Consider the following 27,889-nt stretch of genomic DNA (forward strand, 5'->3'; position numbering starts at 1 on the left):
CTCTGGTTCTCCTATTGTGCTTTCCATAAGCATGTGGCTGACCACTGTGAGGACAGGGTAGTCTTATAAGAGTTCTCTCCAGCAGCCTCATGAAGCTGAAGAGGACCAGTAATGGTGGGCAGTCTGCCTTTTAGGTAAGTATGCCTGTAATGCTCACCTTCTCCTGGAAGAACTGAAGGTAAACTTGCAAGTAAACTTAAACACCCAGTATCTTACTTTAGATCTTCCCTTGTCAGATGGTATACTTCTAAGCTCACTGATGATACATGGGAGACAAAACACCTTATAGAGTATGGAATGGGGAGTTATGGACTACAGTGGTACCTCGGTTTAAGAAGAGTCCGGTTTAAGAATGAATTGGTTTACAAACTCGGAAATAGTGTCCCAGTTTGAGAACTTTTCCTCGGTCTAAGAGCGGAATCCAAATGGTGGAAGGCCACCAGGGGCAGGAGGCCTCATATGGGAAAGCACACCTTGGTTTAAGAACTGTTTCGGTTTAGGAACGGACTCCTAGAATGGATTAAGTTTGTAAACCGAGGTACTGCTGTATTTACATTTTGAATGTGGTTAATACTGAGGAGCGTACATGCATTGTCAACATCCCACAAATGCTGTGATCCAGCCAAACATTAAGCCCTTGTAAATCCCATTGATTAAAGAATGCACTTAACTCTTACCGGGGGGGGGGGGGAGGGTTATAAATGCTCGACTCTGGGTGGATCACAGCCAACAGCTTCATATCCTCTATCTCTAACCAGACCTTTTGTAAGCAATGCTTGTCCTCAAATGTAACTGGGTATAGATTAATACCTGTATAGGTTTTACTTTAAAAAATATCTATCTAACGAAGGCTTGCTGCCTCCTCATTAGGATACAGAGGCAATCTTCATTTATTTCTGGAGTACAAGTTGACTCACAATCTGGCTACCTGCAACCTGATGATATTTTACAAGCCTTGTTCGGTATGCATTGGATTCAACAGTAAAACTGACTTCCTAATGAAGGCATAATCTGCTCATCACTACTAAAAGTAATATTGTAACCAGCACCAACACAACTTTCTATGGAAGACAGAGCAATTTTTTTCCATGCTTATACAAAATACTTTGAAAATCCAAATGCAAACATTCCAGGAAGCTGACGACAAGTTGTGACTTCTGCACAACAGTTAAAAACAAACATTAAAACTCTCTGCAGTTGCAAGGCCAACTTCAGAGATGCAAACAAACAAGAGAACACAGATCAAACCACTCTGTTGCGACATATATTTCCCAAATATCTCCAAAAGATTGTCAGTAATTTGCAGTATGTAAACCTTTTTCTTTCTCATTCCATCTAGCTTAGCATTGCAATACCAATCATTCCTCCATAAAAAAGAATGCTAGTTAAAAATTTAAAGAGCTAGATATCATTTTTTTTGCCTAACGAATCAGACTGAAAAACATCTAGATTTCGAACATCTAGATTTCATGTCATGTTTTTAGGACAAGCTACTGCCAAATATATGCACCGTACTGTCTGGATAGGAGATAACCTGGAATCATATGCACACTGCCTTATCCAGAATACGAATAAGAAAAAGCACTTTACACTGACTGATTTCAGTAGCAGGGAAAGAAGCAAGGCTGAAAAATGTGTAGCTCTGGTAGGACTGCATATTCAAGGTATTAAATTAAGTGAGCCAATTTCACTAAGCTTTAGCAATAATTGTTGGTCAATTAATATTTTTAACCTGCATCCATAGAAGTTAATGGATGGGCCTGGAGAGCAAAGTTGTATTTTTCTCACCAAGGAAGGGTAGACAGGTGCTGGTCTTCTGCAATGTTTCTCTAAGCATCTGAGACATTTGTGACCCAACATGATTGTGAGGGGAAGCTCATCACCCCTTCCCCCAACCTTGACCTGGAGAGGAAGGCTTAGAGGGGTTTGGGAGACAGCAATTCATTTTGCTGTTTTCCCAAGTCTCTCATACTAATTTTGGAGATCAGGGAGAGCTTTTGCTCTTCTACAGATTTTTAGGGTGAAGGGAAAGTATACATTAAAGCACATGTGCTCACAAGAGGTGAGCTGGACAGTGTGGCGATTACACACACACGGGTCTCAGGATAACCTTCACAAGAGGGGTATTTATACTGAGTGGATATTTACAGAAGGCAGTACAGATATTCAGATGTTTCCCTGTTACATAAAACAGTGGTGGGGGTGAGTTGTAAGCACAAAATGAAACAGCTACCTATCTTGTGTATACTTACACTGTTTTTGAACTGCAGTCTCTTTTGTCTCCCTTTCATATTCCCTCATCATTTGTTCAAAACTACTACTTATTCACCCACAAATTACAATAATTGCTGTTTTCATATACATACAAATATATTTGGCTTGTGCATTAGAAGTTTTTAGATGGGGATAGAAGTATTTTTGGATTTCAGGAATAATAATAGTAATAATAAATAATAACAACAAGAACCAAGGCATGATTTCCACAACATGAGGAGAAGGTACCAGTTTATATCAACATCTTAAATCTAACCAGTGCTCTATTTAATACAGTAATATGTACCCTGAGAGCCAACAGTTCTTTAACATTGTAGGGAAAGATCCTATTGCCAGGTAAGATATGTGAACTTGAAGGGAAGCCTAGAAAACTTTAAATGTGATTATTAATAATAATAATACCTCATCCATCTAATGATTTACTGTGCTTATTGCTTTTAGATGTTTATGTTTTTAAATACATTTTAATTTTAATTGTTGTATCACAGATGTGCTTACTAACCTCGGCTCCTTTAGCAGAAAGTGTAGTATATAATTTATTTATTTTTAAAAATATAAAGTTAAGAAAATCTCTGACGATTTGCAAGACATGTTAATCTAGTGGTACCCTGATTATTGAATGCTCTGCCGCAGAAGGTCTGTTGGAGCCTACTTTGTCATCTTTCGCAGGCTATGTGAAACGTTCTTAATAAATATAAATACATATGTTTTAATGCATGTTGCATGTATTTATAGCAGTTAACCAAACAGACTAAAAACTGAAAATGTTAATCATGGTTGGTACCACTAGTCATGTTCAAAATTTCATTCTCTGTCCTCTTCCCACCATACTTGCATACCCCCAAAAAATAATAAAGTAAAATAAAATTACAGTTAAAAAAAGAGCTTACCTATCAACCAGCTTTTTAGCAAATCCAAAATCGGTGAGTTTTATATGCCCCTCTTTGTCTAATAAAATATTTTCAGGCTTTAAGTCTCTGTAAACAATTTCTTTTGAGTGAAGATATTCTATTGCACAAATAATCTCTGCAGAGTAAAACAGTCCAGTGCTGTTATTAAAGCGTCCCATGTTGCGCAGATAACTAAAAAGTTCACCCCCAGGTACATATTCCATCAGCATATATAGAAAGCGTTCATCATGGTAAGTCCAAAATCTGCAATGAAAGAGATACGTGTTTAAAAAAATACTAAGAGAACAACTTGTCAGAAAAGCATAAAATGATTTAATTATTTTTTAAGGGTTCGAAATATGAATGAAGAACTTCCAATATTCAAAACAGAAGATGTAGTGAAGCACAAGCTCAGCAGTGTGGTCATGAGAAACTGTTCTGCCACCCAAGGCCTGAAACCCCTCAAGATATTTTCGGCATTTGTGGAGGTCCCGACACTAGACCTCAATTGACTCATGGAGCTCCTGTGGGTTGATAGATGCATCATAGCTTAAAATGGAAGAGAAGCTCCACAGCACCACAGCAAAAAGCACCTGGGGGATTTGGGGGGAAACGTGACACATGGCAGCTCTGTGAATATTCTCAGTTGGTTTAGACAGGATTGAATTACAGCTATGGGTTAATCACCTGTGCATTTTGGCATCACAAATGAAGTGCCACCACCAGTATAAACAGGGGAAAGACATAAAAGTAACAGACTGCGAAGGAATTTTGAGGCCATTCTTCAGGTGTCATTGCCAAGGAATTGATCATGTAGTTGTATACTGCTTTTAAGCCATTTTGGCAAATAAATGGCATATAAAAGTAAAGTAAAAGTAAAAACAAAACAGTAACAGCAGCAGCAGCAGCAAAAGCAGCAGCTACAGCAGAAGGGGCATTTCAGTCACAACACCCAGACAATGCACATTTCTTTCCTCTAACATTTCATTATAATCTGCTCTAGATCTAAATTGTATTTTTTTTTATTTGTGACTTGTTTTTATGTTGCTTATATACATTAGTCTATCAAACTGTTTTACTGTATCTGTTTTTAGATTTGCTTTTATTCTTCTTGTGTGAGCCATCCCGAAATTTGTTTTGTGAGGCTTTATGCAAACACTTGGAAATGGATTATTATTAGTAGTAGATTGCATTGAGAAAAGATCATTTATTTTTATTTTTCTGGCCTGAGGAATTTCTATACTTTGTTAATTAAGGAGTAATTTTCATCCTTGCTGCTGTTTAACCTGGGAAACTTACTGACATGTAAATAGAAAGCTATACACTGGGAGGGGAGAGAAAGCAAGCAGATACAGGTTCAATGCACCCGATACAGGTTATATCCGCTTTTGGCTAGCATAAAGCGCAAGGTAGGACACACCTTTTTTTGCTGGTCCTATCTACCTATGGTAGCGCTTTGTGCTCTACCCTAGTCTGTTGTTTGAGGGTCTCCCAATCTTCAGGAACAGTTTTTCAGGGGTGCAGCAGCTATAATGGGTAAAGGGAATGAGTAAAAACAGGATGCACCATCTGGTATGAGTTCTGTTTGCTTGAGGTTCCTAGTGGATGTGCTTTCTGCTGGCACAAAGCTGTCCACTAGAAACAATCCTATAACTCTTCAGTCATCAGGTGCTTCTCTGCTTTATGTTTTCTCTTGCCACTCTACCTCTTTCAAAACTCTTTCACCCATAATTGCTTAACAGGTTGTCATGAAAAACTAGTTGTGGTGAGCTCAGAATTAATGCGTTCATTTCCCCCTGGTTTAATTAACTTGGGAGTCTTTACTTGAACACTGGACAGGACTTTTCATTTTAACTGGGTTTGCTTTGTATTCTCTTCCTCCCCATTGCCTTATCAGGAAGCAATCTTGCTATGTCGAAATTACTTTTGCAATACATACCCACACCCCTTCTGTTCCTATCAGTTTTCAGTGAAATGCTGACATTTCCGGTGGCATGCATTACTCCACCCTTTACCACAAGATATTCAAAACAAGCAATGAAGCATATGCACAGGGATCAGATTTCATGCAGTTTTCAAACACAGGGAAACAGAGTGGCATGTTAAATCCACTGTACCACCAGCAAGTGCAATGGTCAATATTAAAGTCCTCCATGGACTGCTGCCATAATTCCTCTGGGGTCAGGGTAGAACCAAGGTCCTTTCTTTGCCAATGAAGGCTATCAACAACTCTTAGGTTGCTCTATTAAACACATGAAAGAACATAGGGATGCATGACCGAAAATGAGCTTATGATTTGTCAGAGATGCATCAAAGACTGTGAGAGATGAATAAAATTCTGCTTTGAATGCACTGATTCCCTCTTCTTTCTGCAGCACTCTTTTCACCCCACCCCAAAATATGTTCAAGAAGATTGGGGGATCTCTGGAACACTGTAGTAGTAGACGCATTTGAATAATTAGCATACAAGACCACATCGTTAATAGCTATAGGAATCACCCTAATTTGAAGGGTGGCAGCTTCCATTAATATGTCACCACCTATGGCATATTTTCCCCTTACTATAGTTTTTGTTTGCTTGCTTGCTTAACCACGACAGCTGTTAGTGCAGTTTGTGAACACTTGCGCCTTAGTAAAAAGACAATGGAACATTCTGAAGTGGAATCAAGCACACAACAGGCAGGCACAACTACTACATCATGTTGTGTATGTTCCAAGGAGCAGTTCTCCATCAAATACATTTTCTGTAACACATTTTGTTTCCTAGCTTTTCTAGATTATTTCCCCCCTTTAAAAAAATATGAACACAATACTGTTTAAAGTATTTCTTCAAAAGAAGGATAAAACAAGTGTAGCATTTGCCACCCAAAAGACTTTGAATTAATCCAAACTGACGAGAGATCGAATGCTAGAACTGAACATTATGCCACAAAAGCTATAAAAGCGGGGGGGGGGGGAGTGGGAGAGAAGAGAGCTTACAATCTGATCAGAAATGGATGATTCACTTCTTTCAAGACCGCTTTTTCATTGTGCACATGCTGTTCTTGTTTTAGTCGAATGACATCTGGAATGCTCATTACTTTCAATGCAAAGTAGCATTTGGCCGATTTCTCTTTCACCAGATGAACCCGCCCAAAAGTACCTGTCCCTGAAAATTAAAGAGCAAAATGTGTCAGTTGCAAAGAACATTATCTTGCAGTTAAGATGTATAAGGAATGTACAAATGCAAGAAATCAATATAAAAGCAAGTGGTAGGCATTATATACTCCTTCATAGCTTTCGCCCTTCTAATCCTAAATACTTCATGACAATTTTAACAGGGAACAGGCTAAACAGTCAGCTCCACCTACTCCCTCACATCTATAGAAATCAAGGCAAAGAACTCTTTACCCCCCTCCTCCATCAACAGTGGCTACAGCCCTTCCTTCAGATACCTCTACTGCCCACTGCCCTTCCCTAGGCTTTGCGTTTGTGAATGGATGTGAGCATATCAGATACCTAAGAAGCTACCGTATACCGGTAAAGTTGGACCACTGGTGCATCCACATCAGGAGTAGACAAGTAGACCATCAGATGTTGTGGACTACAACTCCCATCACCCATGTTATTGGCTGTACTGACTGGGGCCGATATAGTCCAAAACATCTGGAAGGGATTAAGTTGGCTATACCCCCAATTTACACTTATTGGCAGCAGCTCTCCAGGGTTTTTGACAGGCCTCATTCCTAGTCCTCCTTGGAGATGTTGGGGCATTTTAAATGCTGGGTTTGTGAGCAACAGACCTCTATAATAGCTAGAATGTATATAACCATATTTCTCTTGCTTGCTGTTCATACTAAGAAGAGGTACCTGAAGTGCTTTTTAACTTTCTCTCTGGTCAGGCTAGTTATCGGCATGCTGAGAAGCACACAGGGTGGCTTTGTCTGCACAAAAATCTGTGTTCCTCTTTCTGTACGGGAAGGAGTGTTGTAGCAGCAGGGAGGGATCGGAAATGAGAAGAGCTAAATGCAACCATTTATGTTTTCTCCCTCACTCTAGAAATTGCTGCTCAGATTAAAGTTGCACATTGCATATATTTTGTATTATCTATCTGGAATTAAGCATTTTGTGGAGTCTGATGAAAATGAAAAAAAAGCATTGCAAGACATTGTGCATTTAAATATTTATACCCTGCTTGTTAACTGAGGTCCTTGCAGCAGCTTACAAAATATCTAAAACACAATGAAACAGCTAGTAGCACAACTGTTAGTAATGCCGGGCAAATGCATGTAAAAGCTTTCCTCCCAGTCCAACTGCCACTCAGCAGCCTGGAAATACCTCCACTGTTGGAGGCAGCATGTCTCTGAATATGAGCTGCTGGGAACCACCAGTGGAAAGTATGCTGCTGAGCTCAGGTGCTGCTTGTGAGCTTCACACAGGAATCTGGTTGGCTGTTGCGAGGAAACCGTGCTGGACTAGATGGACCACTGGCTAATCCAGCAGGCTTTTCCTATGCTCTTATTGCTGCAAGATGGGCCAACAGCCAGATGTTAATTTCTCACTGAGCTGCTATGGTCTGGCCCTAGTGGCAGCTGAACAATGCATTTGGGGAGCCAAGCTGCCATAACCCTCTTCACAGTCCTCAGACAATTATTTTCCGTGTCAAACATATACAGTGGTACTTCGCAAGACGAAATTAATTCGTTCTGCGAGTTTTTCCGTCTTGCGAATTTTTCGTCTTGCGAAGCACGGATTCCCATAGGAATGCATTGAAAATCAAAAAGGAAACAAACTTGCAAGACGTTTTCGTCTTGCGAAGCAAGCCCATAGGGAAATTCGTCTTGCGAAGCAACTCAAAAAACGAAAAACTCTTTCGTCTTGCGAGTTTTTCGTCTTACGAGGCATTCGTCTTGCGAGGTACCACTGTATTGCCCATAGATTGGATATCCACCCTCAGTATCGCTTGCAGAGCAATATCCCTTGGTTATTTTTCACTTTCTTCACAATTCTCTCAACAAATCCAATTAATTTAAGGAGGAGCAGATGGAACAGCTTCTGTACACCAGCATTAAAAAGACACACAGAGAGACAAAGAAAATCTGCAGTTGGATTTAGTTAGCAAGCATTCGAGTAGATGAGCAGCACACTGTTATAAACACAGAGCAGCCTATGACTATCTTTCGCTAGCTAAGAAACTCAAGAGGCATGCTTCTGAAGTGAGATGCATTCCATTTGAAAACAGCTAGCTGTCTACAGAGCACTTAATACCAAGGATAAGGTTATCAGTTGAAGAGGTACAAAACCAAACTAGGAGCAAAGCAGGCAAGATCTAAGCATTCTAATTTAAAAGCACTTGAGAGTCCATATCACAATGAGGTATGTTTCCTAGTTATGAGTAGAGTAAACCCTGATTCATACAAATAGCAATTTAGTGGCGGTTTTAAGTGGAACCACAGACAAGCTGCTCTGTGCAGAAACCTGATCACATTAAATGATTCAGCACCCGGTTCTGGCATCAGGCAGAAAACGTTCCTCCATAATCAGGCCTTTGACTCATTAAACAATCTCTGGACTCTTAAATGTGTTTGTGGAATTGTTCTTTTGTTTTTTCTGTTTGCTTGTTTTTATTATGTTAACCTCTTTTGTATTTACATTTTTTACTTTTATGCTGTAAACTGCCCTGTGATTTTTGGATGAAGGGTGGTATAAAAATTTAATAAAATAAATAAATACTGCCATCTCTTTTCTTGGATTGTAGCAATGTGTCGGAAATAAAGCCTAGTTCTGGCTTCCCAAACTTCTTAGACTCAATGACCCATTGATGAGCTTGTAAAGTTGTCATCAACCTCAACCCAAATTCTTAGGAATGTACATGAAATAGGCAAGAAATATCTATCCATCTATCTATAATCAACGTTTATTAATCACCAATCACCAATAAAAATGTGTGTGTTTTACATACACATGCACATATATATGGAAGTAAAACAAGTGAAAATAATGATGCCGTATTTTTCATCTTCCCTAATGAGATAGAAGATAGAGGTTCCTTTTGTACATGCGCTTGCCCTCTATTTCCAAGGCTCATAGTTCCTAATTAAAATTTTCACAGTATACTTTTTTTCTACCCCATTTTAACACTCCACCCCCATTTCATCCCCTGCCCAGTCCCACTGTCCCCAGGGAGTCAATATCAACCACTTTTGGAAACCCTAAAATAGATGGAATAGACAGATGAAAAAAGTCTTGGTTTGAAAATAAATTCATAGGAAATTATGGATGTATTCTGTACTTATAGCACCCATTACAACACAAAAGGCCAGGGGATGTCATATAATGTACTTCCTGTCTTGCCAGCTTCATATTGATAGCTGAGAATACAGCAGCAAATTATTACACCATTGTTTACCTCATTAGGAAGTTTCTTTGTTTTACACTTGTACTATATTTTTATGCATACACAGAGTGAGATCTTTAATACTTTTTTAAAAAAAGGTATTAATGCTGAATGCAAGATTTAAGCTAGTGATTATAATCTTCTGAAGCACATCAAAATCCTGTTCTCTAAAATAAGGTAGTTCAAATTAATGAGGACAGAAGCTGAAAGCAGAAGCTTCCCTGAGGCAAACATCAAGGTTAAAAAGGGCACATTCATCTTCCACCCCACCCACATATTAATTCTTAAAAATACAGCATCATCAGTTATCCATAGCTATAATGCAAGTACATAGAGGGGGAACATCTATGTGAAGCTGCACAGACAGATGGATAAGAGCTTAACTCTTGGGGCATTTTCAGCCCCAAGTGGAAAGCTCCACCCTATGAAGTCAAATCATAACTCTGATTAAGACTCTTCCAGTTAAAAGATTAAACAGAATCTCACCACAGACTGATCCTGAGGTGAAGATTTCCTGCTATGCAACTTAGCTAGATTTGCTATATGAATCTACATGTTTAAATTTTCTAGCTTGCTTCTCTCAGTTGTATACTTTTAAAATGGTTTTCAATGAAATACAATGCATGCATGATAAAACAGTTGTCTATATACCAACTACTCCCAAGAAATAAGTTATTATGCTTTAAAACAGAGGTGTGCAATCTAAGGTCCCAGGGAGAAAATGTTGCCCTTGGTCTAGCTTCGTGGTGGTAGCTAGGAAAAGGGGGTGTCACAGAGAAAGTGGGGTGGCAGAGAGAAGACGGGGGCACTGCATACTTTTGCCTCCATCATTGGTTTCAGCCCATTCCATCATGGACATGCAATCTGCACCCTTGACAGATCATCATGAAGGGGTGTGTGGCCTTCCTCACCCCTACATAAAAATCAGGACCACACAAATGTATCTCCCTCTATGCAGAACTGCTAAAGAGTTATTTAACACACTTGTCAAGAAATAAACGGGAAAACTATAGCCATGCAAAGTCATGGAATACTGAAAAAGCCTCTAAATGCAAACTGATTTGACAGCAGTAGCTTATCACATCCTGCTTGAGCTACAGTGCTTTGATTTAAACATAGAACTATAAACAGCGTTCAGAAAAGGCTTCTTAACATATTCAACTATGTCATCTAACTACCCTGGGAAATTGAACATGTGATTAAATCCCTTAATACTGTTGTCACGTTGCATGCAGATACCAGTAAACAACCTTGTTTTCACGGTGGGCTTGCAACAAAATAATAATTTGGTCAACACTGTACCTGAGTAACACAACTGAAACAATGATCTATGCCATTGTGAGTCCCTTACAGATTTAAATAGTGGAAGAGTTAAGTGTTCAACTTTTTAAACATAGTAGTTCTGCTGCCAATTGTTAAGTAGAAACTTTTTAAAAAATAATTACATTGTAGCAAAGCAGTGTGAAGAAGTTGTTATGAGAAATGCATGGAAGTGCACAGGTTTGTTACAGAAGCATTTGCAGAAATATATGTGCAAGTCAAATGATGCCAGCAGTCCTATGTTTATAGGATTCTGTGATTTGGGAAACACTAAAACAAGACACTTTATGTGAGCCTCTTAATTTGCAAGAGTCTGAATGTGCAAACCAATAATTCTCATAGGTTGATTCTCACAGGTCATCTAGTCCAAACCCTGCAATGCAGGAATCTTTTGACTAACATTGCCTTGAATCCATGACCCTGAGATTAGGAATCTCATGCTCTTATCAACTGGTAGATGCCAGAAATGTCAGCCTTCACTTCCCTCTGGGATGGTCATAATAGGAATATGTTTGTGACAAGTCCCATGGCATGAAGTTTTGCTTTTGCAACTAGTTATACAGTGGTACCTTGGGTTACATACGCTTCAGGTTACATACAGCTTCAGGTTACAGACTCCGCTAACCCAGAAATAGTATCTCGGGTTAAGAACTTTGCTTCAGAATGAGAACAGAAATCGGGCTCCGGCGGCGCGGCGGCAGCTGGATGCCCCATTAGCTAAAGTGGTGCTTCAGGTTAAGAACAGTTTCAGGTTAAGAACGGACCTCCGGAATGAATTAAGTACTTAACCTGAGGTACCACTGTATTACCATCCTTCCAGCAGAGCATTCCTAAATGATGGATACTGAAATACTTGCTCCAAGCAAGGTTCTAATACCCTTCTATTAAATAAAAATAGCTTTGCTATTTATAAATCTACAGAAACAATTTGACAGGTTATTTCAGACACGTGGCACACCACCTTGCTTTCTATCCTCTAGGGGTGGAAGAGAAGCCAGTAGCCATGCAAGAATGCACAACCATCCCAAGCAGTCTTCTGCCTGACGAGAGAGACCAAACAAGGTCATGGTCTTGAAAACAAACCTATTACTGCTATACTGACTACTGAAAAAATGTCTGTGTCTGAGCCAATATTAACACAGAAAAAGCATACAACAAGCAAACTCTTTTGTACATAGTTCAGTTTTATCTTGAAGACTTCAGCCAATTACACTCAATCCTATTTTCCTCTGAGGAAAATGCATCCAAGAAGTTATTAAATTTGCCTACAGCAAAGTGGCTACTTTAATGACAAAGTAGGAGACAACAATGGTCCCTCACACACCTTTCAAAACTTGTGATTTTAATTGTATGCTTGTTGAAAGCCTCAAGCATTAGTGTCATTTTTATTTTTTGACTTTTACAGAGGGTGCTGCAATAAACTGCTGCTTTAAACATACTGTAAACATTTTAGCTAAGTGGAGAGCATTGATGCTCACAGGAATGTGCAAGACATTGATGCTGAAAGCATTTAGCATGCCTTCTTTTACTCACCTTGCCTTCCCCCTCCACCCAGCACTCAAATTTCTAATCTCTATGGGACTGTCTTGCATAACATAGTTATATGGTTACGAAGCCAGACTCTGATAAGGTTCACAGTGCTGTGGGATGTCAAAATGCAGTTTCTTACTTGCCATTATAACTAAGCCAAATGAGGTTTTCACGCATTACTAGTACTAAGGAACAGGTACACAGTCTGGGGTGATCCTGAACCCAACGTTATTATTACTTGAAGCCCATGTGGCCTTAGTGGTTAGGAGTGCCTTTGGCTAGCTTTGGCTGATAAGACAGCTACAGACATTGCTGGTCTGAGGCAGCTTAACCACCGTGGTCCTGGCACTGTATGCTCTGTATGCTGCTTCCCTTGGGATACCCTCTCAACACCATATAACCCCTCAGCAAAGAGAACTGGACTGACTGCCAATTCTAGAACTTCACCATGGTTTGCTTTAATTGATCAGACCTAGAATGTTAATTCAGGCACAGATCTGCTCTACATCTTCCGCTGTGAAGAAAGTCGCTAATAATTCATTCAGCTTCTCTGCAATCCCCTTTAGCACACCTATGACTTTCTCATCGTTCAAAGGTACAACTGTCTCCCTAGCTCTTCTCATGCTAACACAGAGTAAATAAATAATGTTTTGTTGGCGGTCTTCATGCTTCTCTTATTCTATTTGGCATTCCTTATTGTCTCCTTGCATTTCTTTTTCCAAAGTATGTGGTAACTTTCATTTTCCTCATTGGAACATGATTTGCATTGGGGCCTGGCATCACCACCCACACCAATTCTGTGGTAGAGCATGCCACTTTGGGGATTTTTAACTTGTTGGGATTGCAACAGAGTGACATTGCATCCAGGATACCCTACCCTATCCTTTCTATAGAGTTTGTATTCAGAGAAAACTATGTTCCACTGCTTCTCTCCATTCCACAAGGTTCCTGTTATGAGCACTATTTCTGTGTTCCTCTCTAAGATGAAGAATTCCAACCTCCTATCCAGCAACCAGTTTAGAGTCAGTGTCAACATTTCACTTCCTACATTGAAATTTCAATGAACAGTGAGTGTGTGTGTGTGTGTGTGTGTGTGTGTGTGTGTCTTGTTGCTAGAAAAGGACATAATGGGACATAATGTCGGGTCAGCTAAATCGGGGCTTGTAAGCTTGCAAATATGTGATTGATATGGTTGCCGCATTCAGGAACCTTAAAGAGAAATATGCTCCTAAGCTTGATAAATTGGTAAGATCCCCCACTATGCAAATTGTCTACAGCACATATAAGATTGGAAAACTGAAAACTGAATTAGAAATCTGAAATCAATGAACTCATCTGAATTAGAAGAATCCTTTCTTGGAATAGTTATTTTTACACCAGAATATCTGACCTAATAATCTTAAATGGATCCTTGAGAAAGCAAACACAAGTCTTGGAATGTACAAAGGCTTTTTATTACTGTTGAAGAGCAATAAAAAACCACTTTGTATTATACGGGAACAATGTTCTGCTTTGCCAGTGTTATAAGGAAGCTAATCTTTTTTTAAAAAAAAAAAGAAGAAGCTTAAAATATTATAAAAGTTTATCTTCATTTTAATCAAGCACAAGCATGGGGAACAAGTTCTATCACAAGTATTTTAATTTAGTACTTAATGAGGAACTACTGGTATTTTCAGTTTGCTTTGTAAACTGCTGAATGTTGACAGCTCTCAACTATTCCAGTGATATCTAACAACGTCATTTAATTATGTACTCGGAACGTAATTCCTTCATTGCTCAAACACTTCAGATGCGTGGATAGCCAGTACTATTTACATAATAGTGTTCAGAATTGGCTCATTGCAATGTGTCTAGCCTTCGTTCATATAACAACAAGTTCTGGATATAAACAAAACATCTGCCAAAAAAACTGACCAGATCCACAATTTAGCAAGAAATATGCACTCAAGCCAGAACATATTAAGCAGTAGTGATCTTTCAGCCAGCCTAATTTGTCAAGAATTAAACAAATTTGAAGTAAAAGCATTAAGTTACAAAAACAAACAAACCAGGGATATGCAACTATAATATCATTGCCACCTGTTTTAAAATCCACATGGTTCAGGGTTAAGATTGCAAAATACATTTGAAGAACAGGGACAAATTTGTACTGCAATGAATTGGAACAGACATGAAGCACTTCTGAGAGATACACCTTGAGTTGAACAAGTGCAACTCAAAATGCTTTGCTCAACAAAATTATCACTTTGTCATCAAGATTTACATTAGCTCAGTAGTCAAGTTTGTCTACTTCAGTTCAAATGTGTTTAATGAGTAAAATCTTCTTGTGGTTGTACTACAGAGGGGGGGACCTTTTAAAAAAGCTACTACTAGCTTTAGGAACCTACATTAAAGATGAGGAGGAATTTTAAAGAGTGCTGCAATTTTTTTCAGTGAAAAATACCAAGTGGTGGTGTTTTCCAGGCACAGTCTTGAGCTAAGTGAGCTGCCTTTGAGGGCCAAACTATTACACTACAGGGGACTGAATGTTTCAAAGGTGTACTAGTAGAGTGGGGTGGTTATGGAAGTTTTTAGCAGCACTACACACTAATGGAAACAAAACTGCTGTCCCAACATGGTAAACAGTCCAAAACTTGGAGCCAATTTTGCATACCCCTTCAATAATAATAATAAAAAATAGTCACCCAAATAAGGAGGAGGAAGAATGGAGATTTGAGGTAGCTCTACATTAAAGGGCAAGGAAATCGTCCCAACAGAAGAGACTAGTACATAGAAAAGGGACACAAATTTGAACATCAACTTCACTGAGTGCTTCTTCATTGGAATGCCAGATGCAGTCACATGGCCATATGTGATCACATAGTTCTAAAGGTGGGAACAGACTAACAGTGCTATGGTACTATGAAGAGCCAAAGGAAACAGTGCAGAGACTAAGAAAAATAATGTACTGCAAACACTATGAAGCCATTCAGGACTATTTCAATCACTCGGCTTTCAGATATGTGAGTGCATGAAGAAGCGACTGCCACAGCAGGGGGAAGGAGTGGCCATCACACAGTCCCCTCTGATATATCAGGCAAAGTGCTGTGCAAACAAGACAGTGAGAATGTAAAAAAAGGAAGCTATGCACAAATAGCTGAAATGAACACACCACTGAAATAAAATTCCATACATCATTCTCAACTAAATGTGGAGGGTGTAGCTCTAACCTAATCACAAACAGTAGGCCAGGAAGAGTGGCATGGATAGTCAGTTGCAATTTCCCACTACTGCTTCAAAGCTCAAGCCTAAACTAGGTATGCCTGATGGACTGTAAGCTATTTCCCCTGCAAGGGAAGGCAGGTGTGAAGTAGTTTCCCCAAATGAATCACCTAAAACTTTATAGTCATACGATCCCTTCATAACCCTGGAAACCACCCCCAGTCTCAACCAAAGTGGACTTCGCAGACACCTTCCTATTCATGCTAATGTGGGGGCAATTTTCCCATCCAGACTGGCCCTTCAGCTGAAGTTGGCAGAAGCCAGACCACAAACACCACCTGGAAGAAACAATACCAGCCTAATAGCCAAAAAGAATTTTTAAAAACCCTTCCCATCTTTTATGCAGAGTGATTAGTCACAGGCTTTGTTGCCTAAGTGGCTATATGGGGTCAGTTATATCAACTGACATCCAAGTCTTGCAAGACCATAGCTAATTGCACCCTAGAGCTTTGCTATATGCAGTGGCGGAGCTAGCTGCTCCGGCACCCGGAGTGGTGCACATGCTGGGCGGGGCTAGCTGCCCACGGGGGTGCACCAGTGGCGGCTAGCCTCACAGTGATGTCACCCCTCCTCAGGGATGACACCCAGGGTGGACTGCCCCCACTGCATTCTCCTTGCTTTGCCTCTGGCGATATGGGGTCAAAGCAAAGCCATTATTTCCCTAGGCCCCATCTTTCCCTCCATGCGGGCTCTGCTAATAGAGGAATGGGCCCCCTTTCCTCAAAAGCATCAGAGAGATTTTGTAGTTGATACAATGTCCCAAACGATCCCTTAGAACTCTTAGCCTTAAACAGGTTTTGCAGTTACAGTGGTATCTCGGGTTAAGAACTTAATTCGTTCTGGAGGTCCGTTCTTAACCTGAAACTGTTCTTAAGCTGAAGTACCACTTTAGCTAATGGGGCCCCCCGTTGCTGCCGCACTGCCGCCGCACAATTTCTGTTCTCATCCTGAAGCAAAGTTCTTAACCTGAAGCACTATTTCTGGGTTAGTGGAGTCTGTAACCTGAAGCATCTGTAACCTGAAGCGTCTGTAACCCGAGGCACCACTGTATTAGGGATGATGAGCTGTTGACAAACAACAATTCAGAAAGGCTAAAAAAAACAGAAGCATTTAATTTTGGGGGGTTGTATCCAACGGTGGTGTTCTGCTATGGAGAAGTGGTTTCACTTGTGAAAGGCATGGCACCTGATTTTCCATGATCCCTTCCATCCAATGCAGACCAACCTCCCTTCCCAATATGCACTTTTCCTATGGGAGGGGGAGGGCCCTCTGGAACAGTTTGCGGTGTGGCAGAGGGCTGCAAATTGTGTGGGGAATTAGTGAAAAAGAGATGCCTCACCTTACACTAGCAGAAGCCCAATGCTTCCATGAGATACAACCAATTCTATGGTGCATTCTAGACATTTTACTCTACAGAAGAGTCTTTCTATAATCTTCATCTTGTTCAGGCCATGCAATATAACTGTTGAGGACAATTTTCACAGCCTGGAGTTTGTATTAAAATGCCTGGACCTAATGGTCAGGGGTCCCTTTACCTTTTATATTTAGGACAGCCATCAGAGGTGCTACAGAGTTTGCTAATCCTAATCCATAGGGAGCAGACTTGTCTCTTTACCAGCAGGTCATTAGTTGAAGCCTAGAATCAAGAAAACCAAACTTCCTCTGGGAACTTGGTGGCAAGTATGGTGAATCTGCAAGTCATGTGGCTAATAGGTTACAGAAACACACTCTTTTATTTCATGTAAATCTTCTGGATATTGTCAGCTCTGCATTCTGAGTAACTCCAGCATAACCTACAGTGCTCAACACCGGACATGTATCTTCTCCTAAACACCATCCCTTCCTCTCCATGCTTCAATCCTACTCTTACCTTCACTATCCATTTACCTCACTTTGATATTTTTGTAACTGCAACTACAATGAACTCACAGACATCATGCATGGCTGTCATATGGCTTGCCACATTTTTCTTAAGTTTGACATCCTGCTTTCATGGCCATGCTTCATTTTGTTGACCAGATCTGTCAGCACCTTTCTCAGTGTTAACATCCTCAACCACAATTTGAGTATACAATGCTCCAGAGTATACATTTCCATCCCTACAAGTCACAAGTTCAAACCCAGCAAAATAGTGACCTGTTTATTGCCATCTCATTGTTCTTTAGTGTCTCATTTCACAACAGCTGAGATGTGGGAAATGGCTCTCTAGACAAATGAACTCTGATTCTTCCCTGTGACAAGTGACAAGTAGATATGAAAACAGGATATCATACATAAGCAAAGTGTGACCAGCAATATGACAAGCATGTGTGATGCTGAGTTTCATTCCAATTATAATTCCTGGAAGATTGATGTCAACACAAACCATTATTAGATGCCAGGACACTAATGCACGAACAATTCTTTAATCCCTAAATTTCACTCACCATGTTACACACCCATTCATTCCATAAGAGTCCTATCTGAATGGCATTGCTATTCACACGTTCCTAAAATAAAATATTTGTTTTACCCTTTGATCATAGCAACAAAGGAGGGGAAATGGCCATTTAAAAACCTCAACCTATCGTCATCTGCAAAGTCATACAATAGTGCTTTCAGACTCTTAAATAGTATCAGTGCAACATTTAACAAAAAAGATACAGCTAGACTTTGATTGGAAACTCAGAATGTTACTAAAAACTAGGCACTTTCCAGGGTCCACAACTATAGTACAGATACCCCCACCCAATTGCTATTGATTTCATTTTCAAAATCTCCCCACCAACACCAGGAATAAAGGGGGGTGCCCAATGAAGAATACTCCAAGTAAACCCAGTGAAAATAAATCAACGTCAGTAACTTAAGACAAGTTATTTCAACAGATCTACTCTTAGTATGAATTAGCACTGGGTATAACTCTGAATGACTGGTTCCACACTAACTTGGTTCCTCACCACCTCTTCTTCACTTCAAATGCTGCTCAATTTTGGGCAATATGCATCCAACCTGCACCCAAACTGGTGTGTGTGCGTGCGTGCTACAACAGGTTTGTAACAAGAGACAGATGTGTGGATGAAAGTGGTATCTCCGTTTTGTGGGTGTCACTTCCTCACCAACTGTTTCATACTTTGCACTTTTAAATTCCCTGTTCAGATTTGGTATGTGTGTGTGTGTTTTTTAAAACCTTCACCCTGACCATCTGTGGCTGTTTAATAACTTACAACTTTTATATAGTTACGAGAGAGGAGTTGCTAGATCATCAGTGCCTCTTTCAAACAGGCATGTGCTGGTATCTTGTGCTAGTACACAGCATCCATATCACATATTGGAAGGGTGGGTTGCTACAAATGCACACATCCCTCACACTGCTCACCCCCTGTAAAATCCCCTTATTTGTAGAGGAAGTCAAACGGCCATAGAATCATGAAATTGTAACATTGGAAGGGACCACAAGGGTCATCTAGTCCAACTCCTTGCAATGCAGGCATCTTTTTGCCCACTGTGGGACTCAAACCCACAACCCTGAGACTAAGAGTCTCATTCTCTACTGACTGTACTATTTTATACACTCCCCCTATCTATCACAAGGTCAAGATCATCCACCAATATTGTGCAACCAAACTGGCTTATACTCTGAAACCGACGTGGGTGGCACTGTGGTCTAAACCCACTGAGCCTCTTGGGCTTGCTGATCAGAAGGTCAATGGTTCGAATCCCTGCAATGAGGTGAGCTCCCGTTGCTCTGTCCCGGCTCCTGCCAAACTAGCAGTTCGAAAGCATGTCAAAGTGCAAGTAGATAAATAGGTACCGCTGCGGCAGGAAGGTAAATGCCATTTCTGTGCGCTCTGGTTTCTGTCGTGCGAGAAGCGGTTTAGCCATGCTGGCCTCATGACCCGGAAAGCTCCCTTGGCCTGAAAGCGAGATGAGCATCGCAACCCCATAGTCGCCTTTGACTGGATGTAACCGTCCAGGGGTCATTTACCTTTTTTACCTAACTCTGAAACTACTCAGAAGCTAGATGTACCCGGGCCTGTTTCAACTTATAGCATAGCACACTAGACAATCAAACTCCTGCTTATTTGCTCTTGCAGATAGACCATACTGTACCCAATGAGGGAATAAATAGAGAAAAATAATACATTTTACATATAGTAAGAGGAAGTCAACACATCAGCCTGGAGCGGGACTCAGCAGACAACATGAGGTGGGAAAAGGTGAATGAATGCTTACGTCAAATTTTCACTTAAAGACATGTAATCTCAGAATTTTTCACTTAAAGACATGTATTTACAGAAAGAAAATATGCACAGAAGCAATATATGATCATATTACCTCTTGCTTACTAATACAAGCGTCAGCCAGACAGGTTCTAATGTTACCAAATGTGCATTTATAGAAACACATATCCCTCTATAAGCATATCAACTTATGCCCCAATTCACTGGGACTGGATCAAAGTGTTGTCTAAGTATACACTAAGTATTTTAATGACATAATTTTGAATCCACTGATACAAAAGGGGTAATTTGCCAAATAGGAATAGATGACAAATATATACCCTGAATCCCCGTAAAAGGGGCAAATTAAGTGCTACCAACACTTCCCTAAAGATGCTGATATGGAAAAATTAGATGGAAACAGGTGTATTGACATTGGACCAACTGATAGATGGGGAAGATGAATTTTATACTTTTGCTGTTTTAAGACAAAAATATCATCAGATACAGCCCAATGGCATTATCTTCAATTACAACACCTCCTAACAAGTGTGTTTGGGCCATCAGCCCTTTCAGCTTCCAAGACACCAGAGATATTGGAGCAACTGGACCACTCATTCAAAAATAAAAAGCCAACAATTACTGTTTATAGATATCTATTAACAATACACAAGTTCATTATGCAGACTGTAAGAGATAATTGGAATAAAGAATTGGGACTATCAACTTCCCAGACATATATTAACTTTAATACCTAAGGTGTCATTAGATTTAAAATTAAGACTAATACAACAGAAAATAATATTTAGAGTTTATTGGACTCATTTATGGTTGTATAAAAAAGGGTTAGCTAAGACAGCTCAGTGTTGGAGATGTGGCAAGGACAATGCCTCTCTGAAACATGTTTAGACAATTTTCTTTACATAACAAGCTTTAGGAGAAAGTGATGGACCGTGTAACTATGACTGCAGAAAAAGTTAAATCTTTCAGCAGAGAATATTTTATTGAACTATATACCTGCAGTATGAAAACTATCAATGGGACAATGCAAATGGATTTTCTGTGCCCCAATGGTGGCAATAGACTGATACTGAGGAATTGGAAAAATAAAGATATGGTACCCTCCAATCAATGAACTGACAATATGAGATCACTTGCAGTTTATGAATGGACTGCTTATAGGTGTAGTCTGTATGGATAAATATAAATTTGGAATGAATTTATACAAAATGTAGTACGCTATTAACATTTACATAAGCACTAGGACAATAACACTATCCCAATTTATACAAGAATCTACAGGAATATCGTATATTACTCTCTTTTTTTGCATATTTTCTCTTTTATATGTATCTTTGTTGTTGTTTTTCTCCATCTCACTTTTCCTTCTTTTTCTGTATCACTTTATTTCTTTTAACTGAAACCACCTTAATAAAATATAAATATTAAAAAACCACTGCCCTGAAGCAAGCGTTCAACTGATAAAAGACCTTTACTTCTTAAGGTTTTGTCTTAAAGCTGTAAAAGCTTAGATATCAAGATGAAGGCATTTTCACACTCTTTTGAAGGTGATATATTTAGCCACATAAATTTAGCCAAATTTGCTGTATTCGAGAAGTAATTATTTGCAAAGCATGTATTGCAGTAAAAAAGAAGAAGTGTTAATTGTGTGCCCTTTTGTCACTATAGCAAATGAATTCCTCCAGTCTCAATGAGTCATCTTCCTTTTCTTTACATTAGAAAAGGTTACAAAATAATTTGCAAATATTTTTTGAAAAGAAGCGAGCTAATCAAACTCTTAGCAATCTGCTTGGATAGTAATATATAAACACACCAAAAACAATAACAAAAAACCCCCATAGAAATATAAAAGTCCTATTTCTTTTCTCCTCAAGCATCTCAAACTATACTGCAAATTCCCACGTAGTGGCAGTGAAAGCTCTTCAGTTATTGGTCAAATTGACGTGATGCCATAACAGTTTCACACACATTCTGACTGATGAGATCATGAAACTGAACATATTGATCGAATGCTACAACTCCTGTCAGGGACTTTGAAGGTTATGTTGCAACCTTGATTATGTTCTAGTAGCTGAAGAGTCACACAGTAACACGGAAGTGAGCTACAGTCATACTGTGGAGATAAGGATGTTCACCCACTCCCCTTTTAACCAATATGATGTGAATATCAGAGAGGTTAAACATTCACTTGGGAAGGGAGAACAAAGCAGTCGTGCTCATGGGCAGCTTTTCATTCTCTTTACGTAAATGCTTATATGCTGCAATAGAGAAGTGTTCACTGCTAGGGTGTTGGTTTAAATAAAACAAAGCGGAGGCATTAGGAAGAAAGATAGTAACTGTTCCCCAGGAGTCCAAAAAATTGTGGATAAGCCTGGTACCAAGCCATAATTTGTGCTACCACAAATCATATTTCTCCTTCAAGAAGGAAAAGGTAGACTCTTGATTGTGACATCACTCTGCACTTTTGAAAGACACTCAGAACACCTATTACACCCCATAATAGGTCAAACTCTTGCCTCCTCCCCAGCTTTAAGCTGTGGAAATGGTTTCTCTTTGTCACACTAAGGCTTGGAGGGGTATTAACATGAGTTACTGGAGATTCTCCTCATCTTTTTCAGAATAGGCAGGTGTTCACCAGAAGTAAACATTTGGGTGGATCCCTACACTTATGACTGATTGCCAAAGGCACTATCCAATAGGTGTTTGCAAAACAGACAGAACCTGTACATCGCAGAAGTAACTTGAATTACCAGGAAAACTCAAATTAGAATCTAAGCCAGCCTGCATCATGCATAAACACACATTTTGATCTTTGATGTACCTTCCTGTCTCCGTATCTCAAGACTTCTAACTGGAAAGTTCTAAATTTGCCATATTGTGAGTGAATTGGCAATCTCCAGTTTCCTAAAAGCTTGACATCCTGATGACTCAAAATACCTCTAGGATGCTTCAGAATTTAGAATAATTTTCTCTTTTAAATGTTCATTCCTTAGCAATATTACTACATGGGAGATCAGGTTTTATCAATTCCCAGCTTTGGCTAGTGTTTGACAAGGGATTTCATTATGACATTGGATTATGACAAACACAACATTTTTTGTGCATTCTTTCACATACTATCTGCACAGTGATTACCAGCACAGGGTTTGTAAAGTTCAAAATTCAAAGAAGAACACCGTAACTAATTCTAGAATTAAGTGCAGCCATATGCTAATAGTGACACTTCTCTTGTCTGTCTGTTGTGTTTGTCTTCATCCTATTTGGTGCATTATGCAGGATATAAAAGGTAGAGAGGGGAACATTAAAGTGCATGAATTATTGTAGGCACTATGTCAAACACACTGATCTTACAAGACCAGTATAGCCATCACTTTCTGCCTTCACTTCCTGTTCAGGAGTTCAAATCGTTAAGAGAATCTGAAATGCACTTCCAGACTTACACACAGAACAGCTGAAGACAAGGCGTATTCTCAATGGCCACAACACAAGATAATGGACTCCATGTTACTGTTCTGCTCCATCAGCAAGTAAGTAGTCTAAAATGCCTCTTATCTGGTAGACATATCTAGAAAGAGTGTATGTACCTGTTCAACTCTGGCAAGCACCTTAGGACAAATTCCATCTCAGTGAAGTGCTGCAGGTGTTATCTTGCCAGAAACCCGCAAGTACATACAACATTCCACTGTGTGCACATTCACGTAGGCCACATTTTATGCTACGATCGTTCTCCCTCTTTCTTTCGCTTTCACACTTTAAAAGTGTCATTATATGAGTGCATTTTAATGCCTGTACATGATTAACTACACCAAACATTTCATTAAACATCATGAACTAGTGTAAGGTGGCTCTTTAGGACTTTTCAAACAATTCTTTTTCCAGCTTAAAAATATACAGATTAGTTGCAAGAAGGCTTAAACTCATACCAGTGCTCCAGCTGCAGCAGTCCCCAAGTACTCATGCTACAGTGTGGTGTAGTGGTTAGATTGCTAGACTAAGACCTGGTAGACCTGGGTTCTACTCCCCACTCAACCACAAAGCTCACTGGGTGACCTTGGGCCAGTCACAGTCTCTCAGTCTAACCTACCCCATTGGGTTTTTGTGATGATAAAATGGAGTGGGTGAGAACTATGTATACCACCTTGAGCTCCTTGGAGGCAAAATGGGATATAATAATAATAATAGAAGATATTTAATTTTTCCTGGGAAGATGTGATTCTTCTCCTCCATTTTGTCCACTACAGTTATGAGTGCTATGGAAGACATGTTTGTATAAATGTGACTGGCCTCTGTCACTTGTGATGAGCAAAAATATTCCCATTCATTCTTATATCATTATGTGAACATTTGGTTGATGCTTGGTTGTATTATCTGTGCTTCCCATTTTGTTTTTCTAATGATTTGTTGCTTAAAAGTCCAAAGCAAATACATAGGAAACCTTTAGTTTCATTCTGGCTTGGATACATAACTTAATTTAGGAAGGGAACTGGCTCACAGCACTGACTGAGATTTCCAAGTTCCACTTCACACTATGAAGGAAGTCAAACCCTGTCAGTCTCACTTCCCAGTTTTGACAGCAGAAGTGAAACTGACAGACCTCACTCGCACAGTTTTATGGCAGGAATCAGAAGGGGATCTTCCTCCCTTCTCCTTCATCATCTAAGGCAAATCTCCCCCACCTCCTACTCAAGCCTGTCTCATGTGAAGCAAGACATTCCACACCTTGTCCATCTACTAATGAGTGCATGCTATAGTAATTAAAGTGCACAGCAAGAAAGGAGGCTGATGCACCCTTTGGAGGAGGATGCAGCTAAGTGTCTCCAAGTTATGCCTTGCTCTCCACCCTTCTTTCCTAATTTGAATGTCGCAAAACAAGTTCTGCCCATTCCAAAACAGAGGAGTCCCACACATTTTAAAAGAGTATCCCAAATTACTAGTGGTGCTATTGTATCCAGGCAAGCTAAAATTCCTTGCAGTATACTGTAATACAGTGGTACCTCGGGTTACAGACGCTTCAGGTTACAGACTCTGCTAACCCAGAAATAGCTCCTTGGGTTAAGAACTTTGCTTCAGGATGAGAACAGAAATTGCGCGGCAGCGGCTCAGCGGCAGCAGGAGGCCCCATTAGCTGAAGTGGTACTTCAGGTTAACAACAGTTTCAGGTTAAGAATGGACCTCCAGAACAAATTAAGTTCTTAACCCGAGGTACCACTGTAACTGGTTAGGCATTCACAAGGGAAAAAGCATATGATCCTGTTCTCTTCAGTACAGTCAAGAGTCTCTTGAACATATTCCCTAAAGCATTACTGGAGAACTTTAAACCTTTATTAAGAGTATTACTTTTCTGTTTGTAATCTTGGTCACACATCTGTAGCATAAAAAATAAAAAAAATATGTGGAATTAAAAAAGGATGGTATCTCTCTCTCTCTCTCTCTCTCTCTCTCTCTCTCTCACACACACACACACACACACACACACACACACCCTTCAAATTCATTGTCAAATTGCTACTCCTGGCTCACATTAGGGAGAACAGTACAGAATTCAGTAAGTCATAATTAGTGAATTACTCTCATGGGACAGAACACGATTCTTCTAACAGCCAAGGCAAAAACATGGTGACAGGTACTTAAACAACTCAAAGCTGCTCCTTTAAATTCACTCACCACGAACCATGATCCCATCAACGATATTCTGTTTCTTATATGGAACAAAGCTATGATCTTCCAAAAGTAAAGCATGTTTGTCATTCCAAACAAGTTCAACTTTGCCGAATTTTGTAAGCCTATAAGAACTCATTCAGCTAAACAGGAAGGAGATTTAGAATTTACTCATGGTTGTTTGGGCACAGGGAACTTGAAACCTATCAGGATTGACATATACAAAATACTCCAGACAGACACCCTTTGTGACCTAATACATTTAGTACCAGACCAATTAAAACATAATATTTTATTGTTGCTAAACCAATAAAAAGTTACACCTGCAAATGCAAATTGGGAAGTACTTTGGAAGATTTGGGAAAGGGAGAGGACACCACAAGCATTATATTCAAATTCATAAGGACAAGAAATATCATGCTTAAAAATCTCTGTAATTTCAAACTTCTTGTGCTTTTGCATGATCGTAAGAGAAAGCCTACTGGGTCAGATCAAAGGTCATCTAGTTCAGCATCCTGTGCTTACAGTGGTCAACCAGGTGCCCATGAGAAGCACACAAATAGGACATGAGTGCAACAGCTATTAAGAGGCATATTGCCTCAGACACCGAAAGTATCACACAACCAAATGATTAGTAGCTATTGGTCACCTTATTATTTACCAGCAAGCAATACCTGGAAGCCATGTCACCTAATTTATATTGCTTTTTTAATGGGAGAAGAAGGGTACAAAATGTTCTTCATAGCCAAACTGGGGTGGGGATGGGGAATGCAACCAGGATCTCATGAAGAGACAGCAGTACCTAATATCATCAGCATCCAGTATGGAAGCCTTCATAACAGTGGCAATGCCATTTTACACATGTGTTCTCTGGAGACACACCTCAGCCGAAGGTGCCTGAAAGCAGAATGCTGGAGCTTTAACTGTGCACACCGATCTTCTAAAGGAAAATATGTGTGGGCTCTAGTGCAAGGTCACGACATACAGCAGGCTTCTACTCATGTGTAAGAATGGCCTCCAGACAAAGTGGGCCATTTGATTCACCTTTTAGACTACTAGTGGTAATAATAACAATAACAATAGCAATAACAATAATAACAAATAATAATAGTAAATAATAGTAGCAGTAGTAGCAATTTACCACCTTTTCCCCTCACAGGACTCAAGGCAACTCACAGATAACAACAAGAACTGTGCTAAAAAGACATATGAGTTCATTTGTTATATGTGATCAAATGAGAAAGTAAAAACATTTGGGGCTGGTAATGTTTGTGGATTGACTGGCAAGGCTGGGCAATACGTATTGTCTCCTCTACGAAAGCATATGCTTTGCAGTGTCAGTTCCACACTAATAACTGAAAACACAGAGAGACATCTGGCTGTATTTCCCAAAATTGCATGAGAACTCTGGAGGAAGTTAAGCAGTAAACCTTGAATAAACTTTGCAGTTGTGTCATTGATATTACCACAATGCAACACTGGCCACGCTTTGTCCCTTGCAGAACATGAACTCAGAGAAAATGCTGCTGAACTGGTTTGGTAGTGGATTGGACCACACATATACAGATATTAAGTTGCCAAGCTACTTACTTTTTAAAATGTAGTTTTGCAGACAAAAATCTGATATGTACTGGCCTTTTGAGCACAAGTTGTCCATCAGTATGAAACATTGCAAGAAGAGCAGGGATAATACAGCTCAGAGCTATGCAAGCTCTCTTACGCCAACAAGCAATATGCAATTCCATGGCAAATGATCCAAAGTCCACCGGTTATTAAAATTATAAATATGTTGCAAAACTAAGCAGAGTTCAAAGCTACAATCCCATGCACGAAGTAAGCAAATGAAAGTCCCACTGCCTTTAATGAAGTTGCTGCACCTAATTATGGGCTGGGCTGCAGCTTAATTCAAAGCAACGTTTAAATGAATATCACAGAGAACATTTCATCTGTGGAAGATTTGAATGAATACCACTTCAAACTCATATTAAACATGCTATTTCACTCGGAGCAACAGGCAGGAGAACCTGAGTAGTAGGCAACAGAGCTCAAAACTCCAATTTAATTCAGGCACTTAAGATTGACAAGTCACTGCAGAAAGAGAAATACTAAAAATAAATGTAGTTAAGAAAGATCATTTGACGTTCAGCAGTTTAGCATTATGGTTTACCAGTATACAACACAATCTAACTTATTTAATTTTATTTATTTACTGTACTGAATTTATCTCCTGCCCTGCAAAAGGCAAGAATCAAGAAAAATACAGAAGATGTCACTGTTCCTCTAGAGCAGGAGTGGGGGAACTTTGGTCCTCCAGATGTTGCTGAACTACAATTCACATCAGCCCTAGCAAGCATGGCCAC

At 39.6% G+C, this 27,889-nt stretch overlaps 1 protein-coding gene across 1 annotated transcript in view; it reads right to left on the minus strand.

Annotated features, from left to right (window-relative positions):
- The window catches only part of PRKX (protein kinase cAMP-dependent X-linked catalytic subunit), a 57,372-nt gene that overhangs the window by 18,068 nt on the left and 11,415 nt on the right, over positions 1 to 27,889 (minus strand). The window contains exons 2-3 of the mRNA XM_083611847.1: positions 6,144 to 6,312; positions 3,165 to 3,428 (exon numbers count right to left, since the gene is read on the minus strand). Coding sequence (XP_083467973.1) covers positions 3,165 to 3,428; positions 6,144 to 6,312 — 433 coding nt within the window. The remainder of the gene's footprint in view (positions 1 to 3,164; positions 3,429 to 6,143; positions 6,313 to 27,889) is intronic.

This window comes from Podarcis filfolensis (assembly GCF_964270895.1).
Source record: "Podarcis filfolensis genome assembly, chromosome: 4".
Lineage (NCBI taxonomy): Eukaryota > Metazoa > Chordata > Lepidosauria > Squamata > Lacertidae > Podarcis > Podarcis filfolensis.